Raw genomic sequence first — 16,185 nt, 5'->3', positions numbered from 1 at the left:
GCTGCCACCTGCTGGTAGAGCATGCACACGACAGCATTTATCATTCGGACAAATCCAAAGTTGTTGCCAAAATTAGAGCTGCGGTTAGGTGGTTGTCGAAGTGAAAAAAACATACAATTCTTTTTCAGTATGCCCACTTTATTGTTTAACTAACTCATCAGGTCCATTTTAAAAACACACGAAAAAGTAGATACGAAGGCAACATGGAATATTCCAGGCTGTTGGCTCCTTCCAGCTCGGCTGTGATTGGTCAGAATGGGAAACAGGATAGACAGCGTTGATGGTTCCTCTTCATCATCCTGGTGGGTTCTGTGATAGCTGTGAACACAACTAGTGAGCAGTCACCCTAGTATTCTTTAAGGTGGGTGAATTAGTTTGCTGGCTTGTCTTTGCCTCTAAATGTTGTGCTCATTAAGGCCACAGAAAGCTGCTGTTTTGTTCTGTGAATTGGTCTCGGTTAGCTCGCTTAAGCTAGCTTGGTCAGTCCGTTATTTAGGTCAACGTTGGGCTAGCTAAGGAATAGTAGCTAATAAATGATATGTTAACTTGATACTGCCGGAGATTTCTGAATTAAGTTTGGTAGCTAAAGTTTGCTGCAGCCCAAACAGAGGTAACGACTTTTTCTCAGATCAATGACTATTTTCCGACCATTTGCATTTGTTCCAGTTTTTGTTTGCTATTTCGTTCCAGGCTAACGCCAACATCATTTGTTGTGCTATCCCCATGACAGATGACTGCATGTAGGACACGAACGTTAAACAGATTTTGTTAAATTATCGACATTATGCTTTTGTTGCGAAGTTAAATGAGTTATGTACAGTTATTAAAAGAGCCTGAATTCCATATAACTAAGTTGAGAACAGCTGTGTCATCTGACATCCATCCATTGTACAGTACAGCCTTATTATTGATCAGCTGTTGGATGATGATGATGATGATAAAACCTTTTCAAAGTGAGCTCCTCATCTTCACTTTCAGTTGGCTGTAATAAGACCAGTGGAACGTTAGAACGTGGTTTTTGATCATGGCATTTAACTCTACGTTACACAGGGTTGAAACAAACAGTTCAGTTTAGGTCAGTCAAAGTCACATATATCACAGATATTAGAAATCCAATTATTGTATATAGGAAAGGTTAATTACTCAAAAGATTATTTTGTTGAACAAAGCGTGTCAATATTCTAAAATGCCACAGATCTTATTTCCTGCAATAGTCCAAAATGCAATGGAAAATGCCATTGGCTGTTTGTAGAGGGAACCAGAGTGATGCTAACTTTGGGTTGGCCTACAGAAAACGTAATTCCTGCAGCATTCTGTAACTGTGTTCAAAGGTCCACTGTTTGCTGTACAATAATTAACAGGATTCTTTGCTAACATAACCATCGCCTGGAATAATAAAGCCATATTTTATGAATGGAGCCCTGGTCTTTACTACTCTGATCAGTCCAAACAAACACATACGACAGATTAAGAACATGTATACCTATCATACTAACATTAATAGTTATTGAGTTACATTTGACAATAGCGATACAGATTTTAGACAATATTGTCGAGCTCTTGTTTACAGCCTTCATGTCATCTGTATTACAGGAGAGGGGGACCTACCAGCCGCCAACATGTCGAGCAAAAGGGCCAAGGGAAAGAACACCAAGAAGCGTCCTCAGCGTGCAACCTCCAATGTGTTCGCGATGTTTGACCAGTCTCAAATTCAGGAGTTCAAGGAGGCCTTCAACATGATCGACCAAAACAGAGATGGTTTTATTGACAAAGAAGACCTTCATGACATGCTGGCCTCGTTAGGTAAACTTAGGAGTATATTTACAGGCATTTAGACACAATAATTAAGAGTAAATCTCTGCTTTCAAAGCTGTTCTAGATGTTAGATGTCTAGTTTGCTCAAGTTGAGTTGTAATTGTACAAAGATTAGAGATGAAAATGAAGAAGTGAAAACTAGGCTGAAAACTATACTAAAAACTATACTAGCACCTGTTATTGTGAAGCTAATGTGCTCTCAGTGTGGTGGTGGGTGAGAGTGAGTGTCATAAATCATCATTACTTTATTTCCCAGGTAAGAACCCCACAGACGAGTACCTGGAGACGATGATGAACGAAGCACCGGGCCCAATCAACTTTACCATGTTTCTGACCATGTTTGGAGAGAAGCTGAACGGCACTGATCCCGAGGATGTGATCCGTAATGCTTTTGCCTGCTTTGACGAGGAGGGCACAGGTGGGTTGAAATTTAACTAAACATTGCTAATGTCATTTCTCAACGTCTCAAGGCCCAGTCCTGTCAGGACATATTTTTGTTTCTGTTAATCAAGTCATTTAATTTGGTGTGCTTGTTTGAAAGGTAACAGCAGCAGCCCGGTAGACATAACATTCTGTTGGCATGAAAAATGTTCTCTCCCACAGGTATGATCCAGGAGGAGAACCTGCGGGAGCTGCTCACTACGATGGGTGACAGGTTTACAGATGAAGAAGTGGACGAGCTCTTCCGAGAGGCGCCCATTGACAAGAAAGGCAACTTCAACTATGTAGCATTCACACGCATACTAAAGCACGGCGCAAAGGACAAAGACGACTAGTGGCAGAAGCAGCTCTGGACAAGGGTTATTCTGAATGTTGTGTTTATCTTTAATGGGTTTCCACTTAGAAAAGCTATATCCTGTTATTTGGCTCATAGCAAGCTTCACTGTGGTACAGCTCACTGAAGGTCATTTGTTTAAGATGCTTTTTGGACCATACCTCTGGACCCCCTCTCCAACTCCTCAAACCTACTCTCAAAGCTGATTTGCACATCTATGAAAACACCACTGAAGGGTCTGTATAAGCTAGTAAAGATGAATGAAAAGACTGTTGTGGATTAAGCTGCAAATAAACTGAAACAAAGAGTCTGTTATTGTGACTGAATTGGTTTTACCAAATCACTTATGTTTTGTTGGAAATGAAAACTTTGGAGGTTCTGAGTTTTTCAAAATGTTTTTATTTTAAAACAATATGATAGTTTAAAACAATACCAATTCCACAGTTCACACTTATTTGAAAGATAAATGATTAAACAGGATCAATTACTGCATTTAACAGAAGGTGCTGGCTTGGTACTGACTGTCAATGGAAGAATAATAAATACACTATATAGCCAAAGGTATGTGGACAGCATTGTGTACTACTTACGTAACTTTTAGTGAGGTGTGGGCTAGGACTGTAATAGTTCTCAATTAATTTACCTCCACAGCATCAGATAAAACACAACATGAAAATGCCCCTGTGAAGAAACTGAGTTAAGAAATGTTTTCAGTTTGGTGAGGCCTGCACAGAGCCGTGACCTCAAACCCATCCAACACCTTCGGGATGAATTGGGACTAAACTGTGAACCTTATGGCCCTACATCAGTGTCTGACCTCACTGATGATCCTTGCGGCCAGGTTCCAAAACCATGTGAAAAACAATTCCAGAAGAGTGGACAGCAGACTCAATGAGGGTGTCCACATACTTTTGGCTGTGTGTACAAACTGCTATATGGAACACTCCACAGTTGGTACATCACAATATGAAGAAAAACAAAACATGGTTTCTTTATATTACTGTATAGTCAGTGAGATTCTGGGTAATGACATCATTGTGGATAATTTGATAGCCATTTGGCTGTGGTAGTTATATTCAGCACCAGATTTGGATGCTCTTTGAGGATCAACATCCTTTATTTTGACACAATTTAAAGCACCTCTGATCCTTTCACGGTGTGACTGTGGTTATATTATCGAGGAGCACTTCATATCGGTCTTCAACCCAGAGAAAGTATCCCGGCTGTACCCAGGATCAGCGCAGATAACCAGCCTCCCACTGTTCACAGGGTTCTCTGTGATGAGGGCTCTCTCATACACATCACGTCAACAATAAACAGACAAGGAGCTGCTCCACACTTGAGGTTTTCTGTACAATTTGCACTTGTTCACAGAGCAATGTATAGCATATTATATGGGAGACTTTGTAGATCTACTCTGCCAGGGCAAGATTTTTGGACTGGATCTTTGATAGGTGGTCTGATATACAAGCTTCAATCTTGTCACACTGGGCCAGGAAATCCTATCGACAGAAGATAATCATATTTAATAGTAATAGCCAGTATTTTCAGTGATTTTCAATGAAAACATTTAGGTGACACTGAAAAGTGGTTTACCTGCACAGTCTTTACAAGTCCCTTTTTCTTCATTCTGCAGTCACTGAAATTTTCTGGGAGACTCTGTTGAAAGAAGGTGTTTGTTATACGTGACATACGTTAAAAAAAACATGCACACAAAGAAAGAACACATGCACCAAAAATAGATTACCAAAGCGTCGATCTGCTCCAGGATCTTCATGAACTGTTCAGCTGCTATTTTCACTCTGTGATCTAGTTTACCCAACGCCTCTGCCTGGAGGTCTTTGGCCAGGAAGCCCTGTGGAGAAATGGATGATAATGCAAGAATTTGACAGAAACCGGCCAATGCAGGGACAATTATGTATCTTAAAAAAACAAAAACACAACTGATGATTGATTGCTTACATTCTTGAGTCCAGTCAACTCCCCGTCTACCTTCTCCAGCTTTTTAGCTGTCTGCTCCACAGATTTCTCAATGTCTTTCAGCTTCTTCAGTTCAGCTTCTTCCTCAGGACTGTTCTGTTTGTAGATCATTGTCAGTATTTGCATACACAGTCACACGTCAGGGGACATCACACATGTAAAGGCCTTACCCGCTTTCCAATCATCATAAGTTTGCAGCCTTCTTTTATTCCATAGCTGGACAGACTCTCCTCCATGTCCTTCAGTGATTTTCCTGATTGGAGAAGGCAAGGTTATAGCTGGATATATGATATTCACACCTACTTGGCTGTGAAAGAAAAGAGAGACCTACAGCGTACCTTTAAAGATAAGTTTCTGTGAGGTTTGTGGAACTCCGGTAGCTTGAGTGAGAGCATCTGACAGGTCTTTGACAACGGGGCCCTTGCCATCATCCTGGCCAGTTATTGTGATGCTGTGCTTTGTCGATCCTGGAAAGGGAGAAAAAAAATTATAGCAACTCTGCAAAATGTTAGCATGATCAATAACATTTGGTAATCACAAACACAATTATTTTCTAAATAACTTTTCTGGAACAATGTGGATTACTTGGATAAAATCATGACCATTCAGATTCATCATTTTCACTCCAGTAACCTCTAAATGATACTTTAAACCTTTTGAACTAAATGTAGTTAACCGAATCACAAATTAGTAAAAGTTACCCTTGAAGCTTGTGATGTTATGAAGTATTTGAACATACTCTGGATATTGCAGAAGCAATCATTTACAGTAATGTTTCATTACCGAAATCTACATACTAAAAACAGACAGTAATACATTGAATCTGAGTGGAATAAATTTATATGTGGGTAATATTTAATTCAGGATTTAAAGCGTATTTAGGCATACAACAAGTGAACTATATTAAAGCTAACCTAGTTCCTGAGGTGACTACTCGCAAATGTTATTAAGAGCTAGCTACATTAGCTAACCATTTCCTAGCTACCTGAGCGACGGTCAATGGTTGGCAAACTCACATTATTACGTTTACATCTATCATAATGTAATAATCGTGTAACATCAAGCAAAATCGTATTACCGTATGCAACTGTCACTGTTATCGTTTGCTCTGACATTTTGCTTTTTGGCGTCCTGAAATGACAGCACGAATCACACAGCTACATTTAGCTGATTGCTAACTACTTCCGGGACAGACAGGAAACAGTTCTTACGGTTTTATTTTTACTTTGTTTATCTTTTATGAACGGAACAAGACATACAGAATAACTAAAGTACGCACACACAAAAGTGATCATGCCGGTGATGTAACCAAAAGCTATTTAAAAAAAAGGTGCCCACATACCGTATATAACTAAACTGCTGCGAGTTTTCACTGCATCTTGTTTGTTTTTTTTTACCACAATATTTGAATAGCGATCACCAAACATGTCCAAAATTAGTTTCCTTGTACCCTAAAACAACAGGAAGCTGGCATCCCCTAGGCGGTGATGCGTTCATCTGGCTCTGTGGCGCAATGGATAGCGCATTGGACTTCTAGTCAAGCACGTGAGAAGTGATTCAAAGGTTGTGGGTTCGAGTCCCACCAGAGTCGGACTTTTAAAACGAGATGATATGTGTTTCCTTAAGAATTTGTCTACAGTGTGTTCCTGTTTGATTCAGACAAAATACTTGTAAATACAAGTGATCGGTACAGTCAACGGATGACTTTGCTCAACTCATCTGAAGGTAACAATTAATAAATAAAAAACATTTTTAATTTAAATGGACATCTTCAGAGACGTCGATAAAGTCAGTTAGCATTGAGGGCATTTATGGTAAATAAAGTTTTGTGTCCTTCAAAAGCAAAGTGAGAAGGAAAAAAAAAAACTTAATGGTGCCCGGGGCTAAGTCAAGGGAACCACCAGAATTAGTAGGCTTCAGTTTCAGTGCAATTCATTTAACAGTTCTTTAGATGTATGCATGCTAGTTTCTTCCCCAATTTCCAGTCTTTAAGCTAAGCTAAGCTAACTGAGAGTGGTATAAATCCTCTTATCTATCACTTGGCAAGAAGCTGCATGCGAGTGATGTCTAACCTACTACTTCAATGACAATATTGCAGTGGATATTTAGCTTACATGGTGCATATTTTTTATACAAGTACGTGTTTGATCAAACAGTAACTAACAGACAGCAAACCATTGGTTCGGTAGTTTTATAGTGCAGGAATGCAGCTTGATTTCTGAGACTCAAGGCAAAATTTATTGGAGAAATGCGTTGCTGTGTGCCGCTTGGTATGAGCACACACATCAGTTCTGCAGGGCCACCATGTCAGTTAATCTGGTCCTGGTTGAACAGCTACAAATAATATTTTACCACAATTCCACGTCTTAATAAAGTGCATATTTCTGCATTCTCTTGGCCAGCAGCAGAAAAGTCAAGGTCTGTGAGTTGAGTACAATCCACAACGGCTCAAAGGTACCAAAAGGAAAAAAATCAAAGCCAACAAAGCAAAGATGAGACAAGGATCAATAAATAAACAAATCCTGGTTCAATTAAAACACATAATTTATTTTGCATGTTTCAAATAACCTGCAGAAATTCGAATGGATTCAGTGGGAAATAATCTCCACTTCTGAGAACTCAAACAAAATGGTAATGACCAGACAGCACACAAGACTAGAATGAGAACAAAACAGATAAAAATAAATAATAACTCGGTAACACTGGTGTTGAACGAAGACTGACAGGAGGACGAAAGGGAGGGAAGGGGAACAATGTTTCTTTTAAAAAAGGTTCAGTATGTTCCAAGGCCACATGCTAGCACGGTAGTGGTAACAACACACAACCCAACACAGCTTCGAAACTGTAGTGTCCTCAGGTCAAATGGTTTTACATGTATAAACGTTACTCTACATATAAAAGTGTTTTCAGTTGAAGTGCAGAGCTTTTAATCCATCCCATGTTTATGTGGCAGGAATCTGCGGCAGGCCAAACTCATCCACCAAAACACCGTCCTGAAAACAAGAGAAGAAGACACTTCAGGGACTGCATTCACAAGCAAACAGAGCTCTAAACACACGCTCACATTTAGCTTTTGTTAGCGTTCTTTCAGCTGGTTTGTGCTAAACAGGATGGACGCAGTCAGACGGCATCAGAGCTGCTTGTAAACATCTAAAAGACCAAGACTTTCACACATATTAGACCATTTACTACAAAAAATATACACATGACCAGCAGTATTTATTAGTAATCAGTATGAGATTGGTTTTCAGTCACAGTCAGTAACATGTAACCACTTGGTCAGATTCACTCTATTGTTACATAGAAATGCAGGTAAAAGAGCAGGTTGAGAATACATTCATTCACTTTGGGAAGTTTTCTCAACACAAACTCCTAAATCCTGAATTTGATAATGTGAACTTGTTCAATCTAAGATGCTGGAGTTTCCCGACTCAGCATGAATACATTATGTATGGTACGTTAGCAAAAAATAAAGGATGAAATATATGAAAGGGGTGTTCATGAACTTTTAATAGTGTACAATAACAGAATGAATTCAAACAAGTGGCCGCCTGGGGAACCTAAAAAACAAGGCCATGCTCTGAAAAATATGATGCTGTACATGTAAAGCATACAAGAGTGTGATTATTTCTGATTGCACTTGCATGTATTTTCAACAGTGTAATTGTCCAATCTGTGCCTTGAGTATGACGTCAGGCTTAGCGATCGCTGTGCTCCACAGCGCTCGGACGACCGTTACCTTGTTCGTCTTGCTGTCGCTGGGGATTCCCTCAGGGATCGACGGGGCAGCTGAGGCCTCATCCAGATAGGAGCTGTCATCATCCAGCAGCAGCTCGTCACCCAGTGCGTCCAGCTCTGAAACAAGTTTCAACCAGTTTAATAAACACTAAAATTAACCAAAAAAGGCAACATGAAAAATGTTGTCCAGGTTAATGTCCCAGCAACTGCTTTGTTTCAGGGAATATTTTGTGTAATACTATTGATTATTTATGGCTATTATTTGTCTTGTTTCATTACTGCACATGGCTGTTTAATATTAAATGCTGCATTACAATTGGGAGCAGCTACAACATCAGTGTATAAATGACAGTCTGGAGCTGTTTGTTTTCTGTGGTTCAGAATGCAGTGGGCAGCTTTCAGGCACAAAACAATGTGCTCATGTCAGACTCCAGACAATGGTTTTCCTCTTCAGCTGATTGCCTCTCCTACTTGTCTGGAACATTGCTTGTTTTTTTTAATAATAGTACAGAAAAGGCATCTCTGCCTGTGTCTGCATCTAAACTTTCAATTTGGTCACACAAGTTGGATCCCAAAACAGGAGCATAATCCTGTAAAGTCTGCATTTCATGCAGGTAGTAAGTACCAATGAAGGCATATCCCATTTCAAAAGCTCCTCCAAACCAACCAGTACAGCATGATTTATCCCAGATTTAGAAGACACAACCAGTGCATCCACCATGTAATCCATCATGAGAGACTGCGTTGTATATACCAGATATTCGGTCCATTTGCTCATCAGTTACTGCTGAATAAACTTTATCCCCAGACTCATTAAAAGCCACTGCAGGGTTGCAGAGGGGTTGTTCGAGGTAAACAGATTTTACACAGATGGATATGTCATTAACCTGACTGACTATTTGCCAGTTGTTCTTAATGTGTTTCTAAAATGTGCTTGTAAACGCAGATATCAAATTTGTCTCTGGTTACCCCTGGCTTTTCCCTTGTGTTCACTCTCTGAAGTCTGATTTCTGATTAACGTGGAGATTTTTGACTTTGTTAGTTGCTGAGGACTGCCTGGTTTTGGTCTGTGGGATAGAAATGCTAAACATATGAACACACAGGGACTTGATCATTGAGCATCATGGGAACATAAAGTCCTGATTTCATATTTCCTGTAACTTTACAGCCTCTGCTCAACTTGTGGAGTGCTGGAAGCTTTAATGTTTGACTGAATTTGCTCTATAGATGAAGGTGCCCAGAAAGCGAACGCAAAATAAAGATTACAGATGCCTTTACGCAGATACAGCCAAGTTTACCTGCTTCAAGATCATCCTCGTCTATGTCTGGAGTGCCGTAGCTGCGGCTCAGGGCCTCCTGTACCTCGTTGGCGTCTTCCATCATGTCCTCCAGCTGATCCTGTAAATCCTGAAAGTTCAAACACATGTGATCACTTTTAATGTCTGACAGTCTATCTCTGACTGGAACAACTGGAATAATGATTTTTACTTACAAGAAGACAATAAAGTGTATGTAAGAAGCAAATTTGCCTTTTCTTATGTGTTACATTTATCATTTCATATAAATTTCCTAGAAAATCTGCTCATCAGGCCACATTATTAAACGGTTTCACTGTTGATTGAAGTAGGACTAAGGATATATAATTTCATTATATAAGCAGGACAAGAACATCTGATGGTGGTAAGTCTAACATCTGGACAGAATCCCCATTCACTGCTGTGTACAGCTTGACATACTTCTGCTTGTTTTTTTGGTTTTTTGTTAGTACTGATAACTGGTGTAACCTCAACCATTAACAGATAACACCAACAGTTCAGCGGTATATTACAAACGTACATCAATCTGATCGAGTTTAACGTCCTTGTAAGCCTTTTTCATTTCCTTTGCACCAATCTTCATGGCCTCCACCTGGGAACAGAAAGTACAGAGCACGTTTAGTCACTGGTAGAAAGGACTCCATCAGCACAGGCAATACGGATCAAGTCAGATCTGAATCTGGCGACCAGCAGTATGTTCTAGAATTGACTCAGTCTCAGATACTTTTAGGTACTATTCCAGTTGCTTGCTGATTAAATGAACAAAATCAAAACATTCACTCACGAAAAAAAAGACCCTTTGCAGGTGTAGAAGACAGCATGACAAAAAGCGGCTCATACATGTGAACACAAACCCAAACTGCCGAGTGTTCTTATCAAGTGGTGTGGGCCTTACTGTTGTTTTGGTGTCCTTTAACGTCTGGATTGTGTAGTTAGCCTGCTCCATGTTAAAAGACTGCTGAGCCAGCTGCTCTCTTTGACCTTCATACCTGTGGAAAACAGAATACACTTGGTTTTTAAGCATCTGTATTGCACACATGAGTGAGAAAAGACTTTTTAAAATCTCAGTCCTTATTAAAGCCCTGGATTTTTGAGGGTGATATAGGATGATATTTCAGTTTAAAAAAACAACAACAAAAAACTGACATCCGTATATCAGCTTATACTCTTAACATATGCAAATATTTTTACTAGAGATTAAATTAAATTTGTTCATGAATTGTGACCAGGACATGCACTAAATGAGACATTTTACAATTGAAACTTGAGATCTCTCTGACTGAGGAGTGATTCAATGATGACAGAGTTTCAAAGAAATCATACATTAACATATATGGCATTACTGTGCAGAAATATCTCGATACAGTATTTGATCAAGGCTATGTACACTCAGATAATGGTATACCTGTGATAAGCTAATAATGGTCAATAGTATCTGCCATACCAGTATACTGGCTGGGCTCTAGTTCTCATACCATATTAAAGACAGTCAAAATGATGAGGTACAGGACTCACATTCTCTTCTGCTTCAGAACTCTCATTGCCTTCTGTTTCACCATGTTCTGCATTAAAAGGGGAATAAATAAAACTGATGTTTTGGTGTATTAACAAGCTTGTACCCTTCATTATTCCAATGGTTGACGTGTTGTGTGTACCTTCGAGGGCCCATCTCTCATCTTTTTCATCTGGTCCTTGTACTTCATAAGTTCAGCGTCTAGTCTGCTAATCTTCTTTTCTATGGACTCTGCCCTCGCATCCACCTGAGTGAGGAGACCAGGTAGAGTAATGATTTCCTCACAGACTAAACGCAGACACAGTGTTAAAATGTCCTGTGTGCGCTGCGTGTGTGTGTGTGTGTGTATGTATGTGTGTTTGTGTGTGCTGGAGGAAAACAGGACGGACCTGGACCGCTAAAATCCTATGAGAGAACTGACGGCTGTGGATAATAAATACAAATCTTTTGCAGTCAGGAGTAAAGACAAATATTAGGCGGTAGCAGAAAGTGTTTAGTAACTGTAGGTTGATAGGTAGCTACCATGTTGACCATGCTAGCAGAGTAACGACACCGCTAGGTCACATAATAGAGACATAAACAGCAACACAGATCAGCCAGGCAGTACTTACATTCCCGATACAGTCCGACAGATTCGGAGGAGGCGCTTTCGGCTTTCCGCGTCCGAATATTCTGTTCATTTCCTAAATGTTTTATGGCTACGTAGGCCGTAGCTTTCCTTGGAAAACAAATAAGGCTTCAAAAGCTAAAGGATTTCTTCATTGAAGACACCCGGAAGTAACGGTTCGGACGCAAAAGGTTCCCATTGGTTGGCGTAACCAGTTGTGACCAATGAGGATTTTAATAGTCGCCTGCCCCCTTGTGGCAAGTAAAAAGGATTGCAGCTTTCGTGAAAACCTATTGTCCCCATAGACTATGCATTTCAGTCTTTGTTACACCCCAACACTGCACATATGACTAAAAATTATACCTGAATACAGCACTGGAGGAAATGTACTTATGTAACTTTGCATCACTGCCATAAGTACCAACTGAATTGTACTATTTTATAATAATGCACATTTATAAATTGTAATTCATCGATTTATCCAGGGTTAATAAATCATTTACTAATGCTTTACAGTTATAAGCAGAGCCCACGGAGGAAATCTAAACATGGTCGGCAGCTAATTCTGATATATTTTATACTAAAGATCTTTAAATTTCAATAAAGAGATTTGATGTTTCCTTCCCAGAGTTCCAGTTCACGCAGTGTGGAAAATAAGAGTTGGAAAACAACATTTACAATAAAATAAAATTAAGTTAAAATAAATAAACAGCTGAATAATGAATAGGATGAAAAGGAAATCTGTTTTTTCTGGTTTGTTACTTCTTTGGGTGTTGGGTGGGGTTACTGTGGGGTGGGGTTAACATTAATCACCGCAGATGTGAGGTTAGAAAGTGAGGAACCCATTAGCAGCATGATTGCCAAACAGAAAGTATAAACACCAGCCACAGAGATTTTTTCACGCGTTAGCAACCCCAAACTTGTTCACATTAATATCTTCTAAAAGATCTACAAGGCATTACTTAATCAGATTTTTTTTTAACTATGAATAATGCTTATAATGGATGCCTCACTAAGTGGTAAACATTGTTGGTTCAATATATCAATATACTGTATAGATATACTGTAATAGCACATAATACTAATTCATATTATACTAGTAGAATATCTAAATCCCAATTTTTTGTTATCTGTAGCATGTGCTTTATATAGCAAGTAATGAGTGACAGTTTTTCCTTCGAACAATGAAGCCTATTAGAGCCTTATTAGACACAGAAACCTGTTCCTGAGCCTGGCTATAGGCAGCGGCTTACTGATGCACACTAACCTTGAGAGACAGAGACAGAGAGTAGAAAAAAAGCCAGCAATTTTGGTCATTATGGCTGACAGCTTCATGAATGCAGACAAGGACTGATTGATTTAATTTGCCACTCAAATCTCTAAGGAGCCCTGGGTACTATTAGGCCTGTCAGCTGCTGTAAAGAGCGCTATATCTTCCTCAACGGCACAAAACTCTGTCCTTTGCAATTAGAAATAAAATGAGAAGGAAATTATAGCCCAGCATAGCAGCACTGACTCTGGGCTTCCATTCCACATCGGTTGGGTGCTCGCGTTTGGCAGTGGTTGCATTTTTTGAAGATGCGATCCCTCATCTTCCAACTCCACATGTCCTCCAAACTAAACTCCAAACACGTGGTTCATCATTGCTTTCCGAATCAGATACAAATGACTGTTTCAGCAGTAACTGATCTGACTTTTTTCTGATCCGCCTCATTAAACTAAATTCTTAAAACTAAACTAATTCTTAAACTAAAATCATTAAAACTAATTCTTTTTTTTTTTTGGCCACAGAAGCAACACCGATATAATATCACCTCTTAACTTAATGAGGTGAACATGTTGGCAAACACTTGCTTATTTACACATCCAGCAGTTACAGAGCAACGTTATCATTGATTTGGAGTCGTGTTTATGGTCACCTGATAAATGTCAGTCACTCTCTTTTAGCTCTGTTTTTGGGCTGGATTAACTCCTGAGGGAAACATCTAGTTCTTTGGCTAAAGGTTAGGATCGAGTGAGGCAGCACGAAATCAAACCACAAAGGGGCCACAGGGCAAAAGCAAGCCAGACGCCCTGAACCTCTCACCTGTTAGTCTCCACTCTCTGTGGATTGTGTATGTAGTATTTAGTTGGGAGCTCATTATATACTGAAGTAATAAAGACCATAAAACTCAATTTTACCTCAGGGACTAATGCAAAATAGGTCCTGATAATTAAATAGGACCTGTTACTGCAGTTAACAATATACTTCAGGGGTTCTTGCAGTATGCACAAACACACGTTCAATTAATTGAAATACCACAAAGTAATTATGACGCAGCAAACCTGCAGCCTTTGGGCAACCTGGGATCCGGGGCTTCGGGGCCAGTTTGATAATCCAGCCTTGTATTTAACAATATGTTGACTGTTGATTCCAGTGTCCAGTGTCAAGTCATGCTCTTTTTACCGTGCATTTTGCCATGCCATCTTTGTCAGGTCAACACAAACATAGGTTGTTTTAACAAATGGAAAACAATCTCCTCCTATTGGTTTGTCAGAGCTCTTACACAGAGGATGTAGGACCTTAGGAAGGCGGTGTAAACCCCTCCTGGTGATACATGTGTTGATCAGAGGCACAAGAGTGGAGGAAGCAGCGAGAGGTGGACTGTCAGATACAAACGGCTATCAGTGATGCCATCAGTTGCCACACCATATTAAGCTTCACGCAGATCTTCTCAGCAAAGGTGGCACTGGTGCTGCAACCTTTGCCCCCACCTTCAGAATGTTCTTGACCATGTTCATGCCTGAGCAATCAAAGAGGCACAACAGCAGCAGCAGCAGCAGCAGCAGCATGTCCTTAAGATCCTCACACAGCGGCTGAATGTTCAGTCATTGCAAATTCCTGCAAGGCCACCAACACAGAACGCCTCATAATTATACAACAAGCATTGGATTTCTGCTTTTCGGTCAGTGCGCTCACCATGGAAACACTAACTTTGAATGTGAGTTGAATAGTATTAATCTAAAACTGAAAAAACCCTGAATCATTGGCCAGGTGAATTATAATGTCATGGCTGTTTTGTGATGCTAATCCACATTTTATCTTCATCAAACCCGCCTGAACATCACTGAAGACAGAATCAAAACCCCTCCTTTCAAATGTTTTCTTTAAAATGAAGCACTCTCACATTTTGCAGCTTTATTGTGACTTTGTTGCACATATATGAAGCATGTTTTGACATTCAAAGCTTAAAGATGCAGCACAATGTCCAAAAGATACAGGGATGCAATGCAACAGCACATTATACATACATGACACTCAGACCTGGATCATTTGTTGATGAATGCAATCATGTCTAATGAGTGAGTTACAGCATTAAAGGAAAAGTTAAGAAACTGTAACCAAGCTAACGGTGGGATGGACTCAGTGAGATTTAGATTTTGCTACAATAACTTTACACAGCAAGCTCATACCAGGATATACTTTCATGTTCACTTAAATCATCACAAAAATGCATGGGGCTAATTGCTGGTCTTTTACAGCAAGCAAAATAGCTAAAGATAAGGCACACAAAACAAGGCACAAAAACACATTTTCTGCTATAAATACTGTAGCATTATCAGATTTAGACAGATAAATATATGAATGGTTAGCTTGACATTAAGAAAAGCCCAGACGAGCCTTATTGAGCTGCAATAAGGAAACCAAATACAGCAAATCACTCAAACGATTTTTTTCTTCTTTTTTTGCTGAGGGAAAACATAATTTTTATAAGGATGAACTCAAAAATGCATAGTTATCAAGCTGAAACGATACCACGTTGAGCAGGGGTTTACAGTATGAACATTAAATTGCACAAGCCACATAAAGCCCTGTTGTGTAGAAATAGTACATTATTCCGTTCACTCCAGCTGTTGGAGCCCTCTGCCCGGGTTTCACATGTACCTCTGACAAGGTGAGAACACGCCAGGTTGACAACACTATGTACAATACGCGACGTCTCCTTGACGAGACGTAGCATCAGCAGCTGTAAATGTTTGAAGGTGTGGAGCAGCGTCAGATGAAAATAGCTTCTTATGGCACAAAGGTCGGCTTTAAAGAACAATAGCCGCGGATGTGTCAACACTGAATGTCAACCATCTTGTCAAGGAGAAAACACTTATATTCAGTATCTTGTCGTGGTGAATTGTGGAGGATGATCCCTGAGAGGCTATTAAATATTCTACATGGGTTTACTGCTGAAGTGAGACTGGACTATTCACACATTTACAGTACAGCAAAGCACCAAACTGCTATTCACAAAAAACAGAGTTTAAAACAAAGCTTATAATGCAGTTTTCTCCCCAAAATAATCAGGGGAAATTACCTGTTTTCATTCTGTGCACAAAGCTTGATCTTTAGACGTGTGTGAGAACTACATTAATCACTTTTATGTGAGAACCTATAGGACAATTTACAGGT

The 16,185-nt window shown here is 39.7% G+C and overlaps 3 protein-coding genes and 1 non-coding gene across 4 annotated transcripts; 2 read left to right on the top strand and 2 right to left on the bottom strand.

Annotated features, from left to right (window-relative positions):
• Positions 1–256: 256 nt before the first annotated feature.
• myl12.2 (myosin, light chain 12, genome duplicate 2) lies at positions 257–3,105 on the top strand. Its single transcript, XM_041948260.1, has 4 exons — positions 257–361; positions 1,594–1,803; positions 2,072–2,233; positions 2,419–3,105. Exons 2-4 carry the CDS (start codon positions 1,620–1,622, stop codon positions 2,589–2,591), a joined length of 519 nt encoding a protein of 172 aa, XP_041804194.1. The 5' UTR covers positions 257–361; positions 1,594–1,619; the 3' UTR covers positions 2,592–3,105.
• Positions 2,970–5,758, bottom strand: bag1 (BCL2 associated athanogene 1). Its single transcript, XM_041948259.1, has 7 exons — positions 5,649–5,758; positions 4,909–5,037; positions 4,741–4,823; positions 4,553–4,666; positions 4,338–4,445; positions 4,187–4,249; positions 2,970–4,092 (listed from the first exon to the last, which is right to left on the bottom strand). Exons 1-7 carry the CDS (start codon positions 5,683–5,685, stop codon positions 4,003–4,005), a joined length of 624 nt encoding a protein of 207 aa, XP_041804193.1. The 5' UTR covers positions 5,686–5,758; the 3' UTR covers positions 2,970–4,002.
• A 311-nt stretch (positions 5,759–6,069) lies between these two features.
• Positions 6,070–6,161, top strand: trnar-ucu. Its single transcript is given in 2 exon segments — positions 6,070–6,106; positions 6,126–6,161. It is a non-coding gene; the product is annotated as a tRNA-Arg (tRNA).
• A 966-nt stretch (positions 6,162–7,127) lies between these two features.
• On the bottom strand, positions 7,128–11,914 carry chmp5a (charged multivesicular body protein 5a). Its single transcript, XM_041948258.1, has 8 exons — positions 11,749–11,914; positions 11,280–11,384; positions 11,140–11,186; positions 10,520–10,613; positions 10,145–10,216; positions 9,607–9,715; positions 8,310–8,425; positions 7,128–7,563 (listed from the first exon to the last, which is right to left on the bottom strand). The coding sequence occupies exons 1-8, from the start codon at positions 11,815–11,817 to the stop codon at positions 7,513–7,515; spliced, it is 663 nt and encodes a 220-aa protein (XP_041804192.1). The 5' UTR covers positions 11,818–11,914; the 3' UTR covers positions 7,128–7,512.
• Positions 11,915–16,185: the final 4,271 nt, after the last annotated feature.

Source organism: Chelmon rostratus, chromosome 12 (genome assembly GCF_017976325.1).
Source record: "Chelmon rostratus isolate fCheRos1 chromosome 12, fCheRos1.pri, whole genome shotgun sequence".
NCBI lineage: Eukaryota > Metazoa > Chordata > Actinopteri > Chaetodontiformes > Chaetodontidae > Chelmon > Chelmon rostratus.
This window is presented reverse-complemented; position numbering and strand designations above follow the sequence as displayed.